We start from the raw sequence: 12,681 nt of genomic DNA, 5'->3' as shown, positions 1-12,681 counted from the left end.
ACTTTATGACCCGTATTGCGATTTGCTTCGACTACTTTAGCTCTTTACAATTAATTTCTAGTCATCAATTCGCCATTTCTACTTCAGCGCACGCATCACGTAGCTCTTTTGCTCTATGTTATGTCGGACCACCATTTTCTTCCATCAAGCCCTACGGAATAAGGATGATGGAAGAATTTCTTATGTATTAGTCTAGTAACTCATTAATCATACACGCCATGCGCCGAATATCTCGATTGATCGACGACGAGATAACCGCGTAATGAGCTCTGCTGCTCTTCTTGGTCCATTCTCTGCTCAAAAAGTTATTACCGCTCTGTCCGATTAATTCATTTCGTCGTCGTAAACGAACGAATACTTTGAATTATAGCGCTCTCTTGCACTCTAATATTAGTTTTGAAATGCGGCTTATCTCGTACTTACGGCTAAAGAAAATACAAAAACAAAGTATAACTCTATGACATGTAAACAATTTCTTTTTTTAACTTTTTTAAATAAAAATGAAAGAAAAAATACAATAACGTAAGCAATCTAGTTATTCAATAAGAATTCGCTTCACTATTAGAATATCTGATATTCTTTCCAAATTCTACATAAAGACAACCGTTCACATTTTCTCTGGTTCTCAAACATTTCAAAATTGTCAATTGTCAAGATAATCCTCACAGTTACACGTATGAGTAGGATCTCAATATATGAATTTCTAAGGAGAATTTAACAAGCGGACCCTTCGTCAACCGTTGATAGCACGCTCGACGTAGAGTGTCTCGTAGCTAGGCGTATATTCTGTCGGGCGCAAAGTAATTAAATGCAGAGAGAGAGAGAGAGAGAAAGAGAGAGAGAGAGAGAGAGAGAGAGAGAGAGAGAGAGAGAGAGAGAGAGAGAAATAGAGAGAAAGAGAACGGAGGGGAACCGCACCCGACAGAAGGGCTGGACAGGCTGGTGGGGTTGGAAGGAGAGGTAGGGAGGAAGGTAGAGCGAGGGCGTTCCTGAAGCCACTCCCCAGCCTCGAGTCGTCCGGAACTGGAACCTGCCTGCCTGGAAACCCGTGGTTATATACCTGAACAAAGTGCACCTTGGTATGCAGGTAGACGCCACGGCGCGTTGCATGCGCGCTCGTTACAGTCTCCCTCCATCTCTCTCGCCGACATTCGCGCGAGTGTCCTCGACATTCTCCCACATGCGGTTCGTGTCGCATAACATTTCTCGCCGTTAATGTACTTACCTCCCTTTTCATTATGCGACAGAAAGCGCGCGGCAAGAATGCCAAAGAAACGATTTTAAAAAAGAGAGAACGAGATGCAGTCGGGTCTATTAACGCGTCCGCTACCAACTGTTATACCTGTATATGTATGTGACGTACGTTCCATTTGCACGATAAGTCTATTAATCATACATTGCGTCTGGTCTTTATTTTCAAGCGAATTGATTATTTTGTGGCGATCGCGTCGCCACACGCCCGCAAACCGGCAGGTCGTTGCCCGATTTTAAGCGCGCGAAAGATTGACAAAGCCGCGTAAACGAAGAACAACGTTAGTTGAAATCGGGCAACGAACCATAATAAGAAATCAAGGACGGAATCCCAGGTAGGGATAAGTGCGGAGAGGACGAAAAAACAAAAAGGTTCACGGCGAGTCGTCTAGCGGATACCGAACGATTCGGACCTACACGTCGCGTCAGATGTACCGCGAATTCGAATAAAGTTCTTTTCTATACTCGCAAATCGTCTGCCTCGTAATTTCGCGGATCACACTCCTGCACGGACACACCTATCCTAACACGCTAAAGTGGTGACCCCGACGTGATCCGTCGGCGCGAGAAATAAACGCTCATTTGCTTTTTCTCCGCGTTCTGTTTTTTATTTCCGTGGACAAGGTGTTTGTGACGAGTGTTACAAGAACGTTAAGAAGAGATGCCTTTGATGCGCGACAACGAAATGTTGGTCCAGCCGCTCGAGCCACAGCAGGTAGCGGTAGCATCGACCATGGCCGGTCAGTCGGTGCCTTTAATTCACGGAGCGGAGGTGAACAGAGTCGGGATGCGAATGCCGGAGTTCACTCCAAACGACCCTGAACTCTGGTTCAGCATATTAGACCGGAGCTTCCATGCTGCCGGAATAACCACTGACGCGACGAAGTTCGGTTATGCGCTTACCGCATTAGGACCAACTTATATGGCTGAGGTACGCGACGTAATAATGAACCCGCCCGGGGAAGGCGCGTACGACACTTTGAAGCGCGAATTGACCAAGCGTTTAAGCCTGTCACAAGAACACAAGACACGCAGGCTGTTGGAGCACGAGGAGATCGGTGACCGTAAACCGTCGCAATTTTTACGGCACCTCCGAAGTCTCGCGGGAGCCGCGGTCGGGGACAGCGTGCTGCGAACCGTATGGCTTAGCCGATTGCCTTCGTATTTGCAGCCACATTTGGTGGCAAGAGCGACCGACACCCTGGACCAGCTCGCGGACATCGCGGATGCGATTGCGGGAGCGGTCCGCGCCCCGGCCCTCCAGATAGCGGAGGCTGCAACGCCGTCGGTGACGCGTGTGATTGAGACGGATGGCGCGGCCGCGTTTCAGGCAAAGATCAACCTCCAACTAACACAGATGAGGTTGTCGCTGCAGCAAGAGATGACGGAACAGATAGCGGCCCTTCGGAGGTCCATCGAGGCTATCGGGCAGCCGGAGCGAGGCCGTGGCGAGTTTCGGGGACGGCAGCGTTCGCGGTCGCGTTCGCGAGGTCGAGGTCATGCCAGCAATAATCTGTGTTGGTACCATTGGAGATTCGGGCCGGATGCTAGACGTTGTGATCCGCCGTGCGCTGAGTCGTCGGCACGGGGAAACGCGGCGGCCGATCGGTAGAGGCGACAACCGAGGAGGGCCAGTTAACGCGTCGCCTGTTTGTGACCGACCAGGACACGAAGGTGAGATTTCTGGTGGATACTGGAGCGGACTTATGCGTGTATCCGCGCCGGATGGTGCGCGGACCGCGACCGCGATCGGAATATGAACTCTCCGCCGCTAACGGAACGCCGATTTATACATACGGGACGGAGACTTTAACATTGAACCTCGGGTTGCGACGGACGTTCACGTGGAGATTTGTCGTTGCAGACGTGTCGCGACCGATAATTGGCGCCGATTTTTTATCATTTTATGGCTTGTTGGTAGACCTTCGAAACAGCCGCGTGGTAGACGGAGTAACAAGCATGACGGTGCGTGGACAGTGTTCGCGATGCGCGATGCCGAGCGTTAAGACAGTGACCGGAGTTACATACTACCACGAATTATTAGCGCGATATCCCGAATTGACGCGACCGGGCGGCCGGCCGAGTGAAACGAAGCACGACACGAAACATTTTATAGAAACGACGCAGGGGCCACCCGTTGTGTGCAGACCGCGAAGGCTTGCACCGGAACGTTTGGTGGTCGCAAAGAGAGAGTTTCAGAAGCTAGTAGAGTTAGGAGTCGCGCGACCATCAAAAAGTAATTGGTCATCTCCATTACACCTCGTACAAAAAAAGGTGAAGAGTGGCGTCCGTGCGGCGATTATCGAGCGCTGAACGCGCGCACGGTACCCGACCGTTATCCCGTGCGGCATATACATGATTTCGCACAGGCGCTACAAGGCCGGAAAATATTTACAACAATAGATCTCGTGCGAGCATATCACCAGATCCCGGTCGCCGAAGCAGACATACATAAAACGGCAATCACGACACCGTTTGGGCTGTTTGAGTTCCCATACATGTCGTTCGGGTTGAGAAACGCCGCGCAAACGTTCCAGCGGTTTATGGACGAGATCCTTCAAGGCTTAGATTTTTGTTTTACGTATATCGACGACATTTTAGTCGCGTCGACTACGGAGGAAGAGCACCTGACGCATTTAAAGATATTGTTTGAACGGTTGCGAAAATACGGAGTCGTCGTGAATCCCGCGAAATGCGTGTTCGGCAGGTCAGAAGTCGAATTTCTCGGTCATGCGGTGTCAGAGAAGGGCACTCGTCCGTTGCCAGAGCGTGTAAGAGCGATCAACGAATTTCCATTGCCAAGGACAGCGAAAGAACTCAGGAGATATCTGGGAATAATCAATTTTTACAGGCGATTTCTGCCTCGATCCGCCGAGATTCAGGCTCCGTTGAACGATTGCCTCCGCGAAAATATAAAAGGCAAGGAATTGATATCCTGGGACGAGCAATCAAGACGAGCGTTCGAGGAATCAAAGGAGTGCGTGGCACAGGCAGTATTATTAGCACATCCGAGAATCGGCGCGGAACTGGCGGTATTCACGGACGCGTCGGATCGTAGCATAGGAGCCGTTCTCCAGCAGCGCGGCCGCGGCGGCTGGGAACCGCTCGGGTTCTTTTCAAAAAAATTAAGCTCAACGGAAACGAAATACAGCGCGTTTGACAGAGAGTTGTTGGCCGTGTATTCAGCCGTGAAATATTTTAAGCATATGCTGGAGGCGCGAACATTTACAATTTTCACCGATCACAAGCCGTTAACTTTCGCGTTCAAACAAAAGACGGATAAATGCTCGCCGCGACAGTTCCGATACCTGGATCTAATCGGACAATATACTACGGACATCCGACATATAGCGGGATCAGAGAATGTAGTGGCCGACACACTCTCAAGAATCGACGAAGTTCAAGACTCAATAGATTACGCGGAGTTGGCGGATTCTCAAAATTCGGACGAGGAATTGGAAAATTTTTTACAGCAACACACGGGTCTAAAATTAGAGAGAGTCAACATCCCAGGAACAGGAGTTGCAATATTTTGCGATGTAACGACTCAAACGCCACGACCATTCCTGACCAAACCTTTTCGCGAGAAAGCGTTTCGCAGCGTCCACGGGTTGGCGCACACGGGAATAAAAGCGACGGTCAAGGCCATGTCGGAAAGATATGTTTGGCCGTCGATTAAAAAAGATTGTCGAGAATGGGCCCGGACATGCGTGCCGTGTCAGCGCGCGAAGATTTCGAGACACGTGACGGCGCCACTCGGGACGTTTAACGCGCCATCCCGACGTTTCGAACACGTGCACATTGACATAATTGTATTGCCGATTTCAGAAGGAAAGCGATATTGTTTGACCTGCGTAGATCGTTTTACACGGTGGCCGGAAGCCTTTCCACTCGAGAATCAGGAGGCAGAGACGGTGGCTAGAGCGTTCTACGAGGGCTGGATATGCCGATTCGGGGCCCCTTTGCGGGTCACGACGGACCAAGGCCGACAGTTCGAGTCACAGCTTTTCCGTCAGCTGAGCCAGTTATTAGGAACAGTGCAGCTGAGGACGGCAGCGTACCACCCCCAGGCAAACGGGATGGTGGAGCGATTCCATCGACAGCTGAAGGCAGCGATCAGGTGCCAGGGAAGCAGCCGATGGACGCAAGTACTGCCGACGGTACTTCTGGGCATTAGGGCTGCCTGGAAGGATGACTTGAGGGCGACGGCGGCTGAGCTTGTATACGGGGAAACGCTCCGGCTCCCGGGGCAGTTCCTGTGTCAACGAGCAGCTGAAGAACCGATCGACGACGCGAATTTCATCAGGGAATTGCGTCGTCGGTTCGACGAGTTACGCCCGGTCCGCGGGGCGTGCCACGGGGAGAGGCGCCCGTTCGTGTTCAAGGACCTGGGAACAGCAGAGCAGGTCTTTGTCCGGCATGATGGGCCGAAAAACATCCTGCAGCCACCGTACGACGGCCCGTTCGAAGTCATAAAAAGGAATGACAAGGATTTTGTCATACGCGTTGGTGATAAATCAACCACAGTCACGATTGACCGATTAAAGCCAGCCTATTTATTTCTAGAAAACAAAACAGATCAAGCAGGAGAAGCTAGGCCAAGGAGCGATGAAGGAGCCAAGGACGAGAGAGCGGCTGAGACCGAGCGATCGTTACAGAGGCGAGCGACGGTCAGAACGAGATCGGGCAGGAGAGTGCACTTCCCAGATCGGCTGCAAGTAGGCGCGAGTTAAGGAAACGATGTACGCGTAAAATGTAGTAAAATCTTTATAAATGGTTGTAAAATTATAAAAACGAATCGTCCGCTCTGTAGGAAAATGATTGTAAATTACGACTTTTGCTTAGTGTGATATCTTAATTTACCAGACGAAGGAAAACCGGATATATTATATATAGGCAATTCGAGCCATCACTTATTCTTATTTACTTACATTCATTCTTATTAATTGTTATTAGATATATTATATTAGTCACACGACCGCCCGTACTGCATTTATATTCATAGTACATTATTTATTATATTGTATTAGTCTCCGAGTATTTTGTAATTGACGCGGGAAACTCAGAATGCGAAATATACTAGCATAGACGCACGGAAGACTTTATCGTGCTACAGCACTGGCAGGGGGGTACTGTGGCGATCGCGTCGCCACACGCCCGCAAACCGGCAGGTCGTTGCCCGATTTTAAGCGCGCGAAAGATTGACAAAGCCGCGTAAACGAAGAACAACGTTAGTTGAAATCGGGCAACGAACCATAATAAGAAATCAAGGACGGAATCCCAGGTAGGGATAAGTGCGGAGAGGACGAAAAAACAAAAAGGTTCACGGCGAGTCGTCTAGCGGATACCGAACGATTCGGACCTACACGTCGCGTCAGATGTACCGCGAATTCGAATAAAGTTCTTTTCTATACTCGCAAATCGTCTGCCTCGTAATTTCGCGGATCACACTCCTGCACGGACACACCTATCCTAACACGCTAAAATTTAATTGCATAAATATAAATCTTCGGTCGCTGAAAAAGTGCTTTCTATGAAAAACTATAATAGTCCATTTTTAATTACTTTCGTTTTGATTATTCGTTATTATTAAAGTTCGCATTTTTACAATGTAATTAAACTACTTATAATTTGGCGCTTAATGCATTTAAGACCGCACGTCTTCAATTATATGTTTTTCATGATGCATGGCGATAGGGTATTTCACGGTGTATGGTGTATTTCCAAAGGAATGGCCAGCGAAGTGCATTCGGTCGGCGTGTTTATGCTAATTAGCCTCGCAAAGGTGCGGCCAGGTGCGGCAAGCTTGGACTATAGTGAATGTTCGGATTGGCTCTTACAAATTGCCGCGTTAATTCGATACGCTTCCGACGTAAAGAGCCGCGAGCGCCAGATGTATTTAGCTGTTCTTGCCGGCACACGGACTAACGCGAAACACGCACAGCATGTGCGCCGACTGACTCTTTGGTATCCGAAAACGGGATTTCGATCGTCTCTGATAAACGCATAAGATAAAAATTGCGATGCCTTACGCGAACGCAGGCAAAGTAAAAAAAATTAATTGTATTTTCTCGTATAATCTCGATTACAAAATAGCCTGATTAATATCACCTTTAATAAATAAAACTTCCGTTTTATTAAGGAATTTCGAAAGTATTTAAAAAAATAAACAATCCAAATAAGCTTACCAGTTTCAAGATCTACGGTGTAGGGAAGTCCTGCCCATGGATCATCTTCCTGTGGCTCGGACTCTTTGGCATCGTCCTAAAAATAACGATTGGTCCGATCGAACAAAAATATATATACGTACATGACGGACATACAATATTATTGCAATAATTATCCCCAAAAAACACAAAGTCACATAAAAAGTAAAGACGCCTTGCGAGATGAAAAATGTTATAATAAATATGACTCGTCGTCAAAAGTAAAGTTTATCTAGCGTATTAATTATAATTGTGATCAATTAATAAACTGTAACGAGGAGCCAGTAAATTAGCTAGAAAATTAGACTGAAAGAGTAACGCTGTGATGTAATGAGCGCTGACCGTAATTAACGACGTTCTCGCATCTGAGAGGTGTCAAGCAGAGGTGAAGGACCCGACTCTCGTGAAGCCTGGCTCTCGAAGAGAGAGAGAAAGAGAGAGAGAGAGAGAGAGATGTGATCGGTACCCGGTGCACGATCACACAAAACGTAATTTCAACAAAGATGATTACGAATCCGTACTGCTGACGAATTTGAGATGAAGCTCGTGCAACAATGGCCGAATTCAGTCGAGCGCTATTCGAATCGACCAAGGTCGAGTTTTATAGAGACGTCATAATCAAGCGACCCTATACCGCCGATATGAAAAAGGGCCCAAGGGCGGGCGTATGCCCCGGGCCATAGGTCGCCCGTGGCGCGGCCGTACATGCGAGCTGCAATGAAATGAGTTTAATGAAAACAGTATTGTACTCGATCATTAATCATAGCGAGTCCCTGATAGCGGCCGTCCACAACCACCGGCTTTCTATCTCTCTTTCTTCCCTCGCCAAAATTTGCCTCTCTCTCTCTCTCTCTCTCTCTTTCTCGCTCCTCGCCGCTCTCCCTTGCCAACCTCTCTCAAATCTTCCATACCCTTCTGCCTACGCTCCGGTCACTTTTTCATTCGACGATATGATATATCGTTGTCGAGTGGTGCGTTACACTGAGCTCTACGGAGTTATGAATACAAAATTCAATCTATCCTAGCGTCCTAAAGTTGAACTCACGCGAGCCAAAAAGGAATACTTTATTACATACTGTTAGAAATATCGTGAATAAAAGGTAATCTTTTTTCCCGATCGAATAGCAGATGTTGTAGTTTATCACGTTGTAGAGATTTTTTTCCTTCCATTGCTCTCATTCAACAAATTTAACACATATATTTAATAAAATTATACTAAACAAAATTGTTAAAAATAACTATACAAATAGAAGATTGTGTAAGCAAAAGTCTGAAAATTTTAGAATCAACTTTTATATCATATCTACGTGAAATCAAATGTAAAGTAAGTGTTTACATCAGACGAGAGCAATGAAGAATTAATGTATGTCTCCTCTAAGCTTGGAAAAATATTTTGCATAATATTTAAGAAAATTTGAAATTTTTTCGATAAGCTTTACAAGGTCCTGCAGTTCTTAAAGACGATCCTAAAATATTTTTTGAAGAGTCACGAACGCGCGTATAACCGTGCGCCTTATTTTGGGCCCACAACGTCATCTCTTTCGACTCTCGAAGGAAACGTCGGTCCCGCTTGACGACGCAACCCCTCGATGTGACAATGGAGGTCCTGTCAGCGATACGGACTTGCATGGCTGGCATAGCTCTCAATTAACGTTTACGAACTGTTACGACTGTCTGCCCCGATCAACCGCCTTACAAGGACCAGCGTGGATAGAAAGCATAATTCAAATCAGCCTTGATCGCCGCGAGTAAATATGAATTCAATATGGTATCGCGGTCGCCGAAGGTATGGCGCGAGTCACGCTCGAATCGTATGTAACGCGAGACACACGTTTCACGTTTTGTGACACGTAGTTCTGAATTTACCTCGACAACGAAAGTATATACTTAAAGAATAAGAATTTTAATGTTGAAAAATATTTCTTTTGATAAGAATTAATATAAAATATTCTGAACAATTTTATAGAAGAAAACATACAGTGTTTTTTTATTGCTGATCGTTAAAATAAAAAAATACTATTGATAATGGAAAAAACGCTACGTGAAAAATAAGATGAGTAAGTTGCCAAAAAGGTAGCTATGGCAGAAGTTAAAAGCGACAACCTATATTATTGATGTCATCGTACGCGAGCGCCATTTTGCTTTGAAATTCCAGCCGACGGAAACAATTGGGACAAGAGAAGGAAGCCAAACCCACTTCGGCTGGCCGGGCGCGTTTTCAATTTCCAGGACCATCAATACATCCCTCGGAATACCCCTCCCAGCGGTGCTCCAATCTCTCTGGCTCGCGAAGTCCCCTCTCTCTCTTTATCCGCCATCTCTCTTTCTCTCTCTCTCTCGCAAGAAACGCCTCATAGATCGACATCGTTCTCTCTCTCTCTCTTATACTTTTTGGTCCCGTCTCTCTCTTTCTCTCGCTCTCTCTCTCTCTCTTCCGCCCCGATACGTCCGTCGATGGCGCCTCTCGTACCGAGGGGGATGCTGCGTACATCTATCATTTTACCAAACCCCGCCGCCAGCTTCACGGATACATCGCAGGAACAAATGAACGCTAGCCATTTTGATGGTTTTATGAATACGTTCGACGAGGATGGAGGACGGGGAGGAGAGGATCTGTTGTTTTCGTCGAGATCCTCCTTCTACATCGCACTGATCGACCCTCTTCTCGCCGCGTTTCTCCCGACGAGCCGCCGTCTTCGGGCTCCTGGCACCGAGACGGAGAGTCGCCCTAATGGAGCCCGTCGCCTAGGAGAACTCGCTTCATTTGAATCACGTCGATGAATTAAAAATTCGCGTCGGTCACGACAGCTCGAGAAAGCGATCTCCTACGATCGGGAATAAAGGTGCCTTGTAGCGATTCATCTTGCGCGATACGCATCCGCGTTGAAACAACTCGGCGGAATAAGCGATTCTGTAAGCGGAAATTGATCGGGCTTTGTATCGCGTGTTTGTTTGCATGCGTCTTCGCCCAGTAATTACGCATCATCGCAGACTGATGAAACGCGCAGTGATACATGCGATCTAGTGATACGCGGCGACGTATCGAGAGCATCTCCATACATACAAAGCGAATGACGATCAAGATATCAAGCCGAGTATTTGTACAGAAACATCGATACCTTTTTTTTTCTGTTGCTGTTGCTTTTCTAAATGTAATCGCATCTTGGATTTTTTTAATTGATAATGTTTTTGCGTGGCCAAGACACATGTACAGAAAATAAACGGACGTGTATGCGAGGGGAATCGCGTGGCCACGTCTGTTAAGCATAGAAAAATTTGTTGTCTTCGCGACGAATGCTTTCCATCCTGAATCGCTCGATCGAACTTCCTCTTTCCTACTTTCTAGATTGACGTTCCTCTAAACGCCTCCATAATTCATTCCCGTTTCGCAGCGAGACGGAGTCGCTCTAATGGAGCCTGTCGCCGCGACGTGCACTGATCATTTAAATCTTGGCTCTGGATTAAAAATTTCTGCCAGTCACGGCGGCTTGAGATAATTGTACAACAGAAACATGCAACGTGCTTTACAGCAATTCACTTGCCTAGCTTCTTCCTAGTGACATCCACGTCGTTCTCGAATAGCACGACATATTGACAAATATTCTACGTAGCACGAACATTTATAATGTTTCCATTGCACTGTTCACCTTAAAACTGATGGTTGTAAGTCCTCATAAAGTTATGCCTTAGTATCTAACTTCAATTGTTCTTCCAAAGAAAGCACAAAAACTCAAAATGTGAATATTGCATCAGTAATGTTCAACATTTGAAATTCTCGTCAGAATTGTATCAATTTAAAATACGAAAAAGTAAGAATAACGCGCGACTTAAAAGAATATACACGTAGACAGATTTTCTCCTTATCATTTCTGACAGCGCCATACCAATTTCGAATCATTGCTTGTCTCTTTAGTTAAAACAATTCTGTGGCCAGACGTTGGAACAATGCTTGTCAATAATCTGTCGCAATGTAAGATAGAGAGGGAGAAGCCGAGAGACTGGACTCTTCTTTGTTCTCAGCTGTTCGCGGATCGCGTCTCGGATCGATGTGTCGGCTTTCGATCGGGATCGAGGGTCTTCCCCGTGTTATTGGGCTCTCGAAGGCGGCGGCGAGCCCTCACAAAGATAGAACCCGCTGGAACAATGCGATCTTCGCGGAGGAAGAGGCCGACGGAGACGAAGCGGCGCATAGCGACGTCGAGAAAGAAATAAAGAAAGAAGGTACGTCGACTACCGAAGGTCGTGAGAAGAAGAGAGAAACGGAGAAGCGGACGAAGCGGACGAAGAGAGCGGACGAGACAGAGAGGGAGACGAAGAACGTCGAGAAGTCTGATGGGCTACCCGCCCAGAACGTCGATGCAACGTCATTGTCGGTGACCATCGTATGGCTGAGGCTCGAATCTGCCGGATACTTAAACGCGCCTCGTGTCCATCCACCGAAACGCGCCACAAGCAAAGAAAAATCGTCAGTACCGAAAAAACTTAACTCGTACAAGGAGAATCAACTGGGATCCAATCACCTAAAGAGCCTGCATTTTTCATAGCTTCGGATTACATTCACGATTGAAAAATTAAAATAAATTTATAGAAGATAGTTGAGTTTTTTTATTACAATTAGAAAGGATTTTCTTTAATTGATGATGAATATATGTGTGATGATGATAATAACATAATGTTCTGTTAACTTCAATTATATATTATTTAAAATATTTTAATAGTAAAAGCTCGGTCAATTCTCCAGGAAAGTAAAAGAAAAAGTAATTATTCTTCAATAGTATTAGAAGCAGTGACATAATTCACGATCTCTGTCTCTAATAGCAAAATATTGGTCAATCAATCTCTCCTATAAATAAATAAAAAATATTTAGAAACTACGGAAGAAACTGCATCTTCGTCGCCGCATGAAGAGATGCCGCTTCGTGGGACAAAGACACAATACACCGTGAGAGGCAAAGGCTATCTAGATGTGCATATAACTTGAGAAAGACAAGATAGATGGCCGATACGAACAAGGCTTGGAATATCGGCCGAGATCATATTCAAGGATGGGATGGTTCCTAATCTCTCTTTAGGTCTACCGAACGTAATCGCTACGTATTTGGGACGGCTTAGTGTCTCCGATCGATCGAGATCGATCATCCACGAGCGATTATGAGAGTGCACGTGCTAAAGAATCAAAATAAGAGAACGTAATAAAATTTTTCGAAACAAAAAAATAAAATTT

The 12,681-nt window shown here is 46.3% G+C and overlaps 1 protein-coding gene across 5 annotated transcripts in view; it reads right to left on the bottom strand.

Moving 5' to 3' along the window:
- The window catches only part of LOC105840092 (segmentation protein cap'n'collar), a 105,795-nt gene that overhangs the window by 56,556 nt on the left and 36,558 nt on the right, over positions 1 to 12,681 (bottom strand). For all 5 annotated transcript variants that reach the window (XM_036294428.1, XM_036294422.1, XM_036294435.1 and 2 more), the window contains exon 3: positions 7,440 to 7,515. In XM_036294428.1, the coding sequence (XP_036150321.1) occupies positions 7,440 to 7,515 (76 nt within the window). The remainder of the gene's footprint in view (positions 1 to 7,439; positions 7,516 to 12,681) is intronic.

This window comes from Monomorium pharaonis, chromosome 1 (assembly GCF_013373865.1).
Source record: "Monomorium pharaonis isolate MP-MQ-018 chromosome 1, ASM1337386v2, whole genome shotgun sequence".
NCBI lineage: Eukaryota > Metazoa > Arthropoda > Insecta > Hymenoptera > Formicidae > Monomorium > Monomorium pharaonis.
The sequence above is the reverse complement of the archived record's forward strand: the minus strand, read 5'-3'. Positions and strand labels throughout refer to the sequence as shown.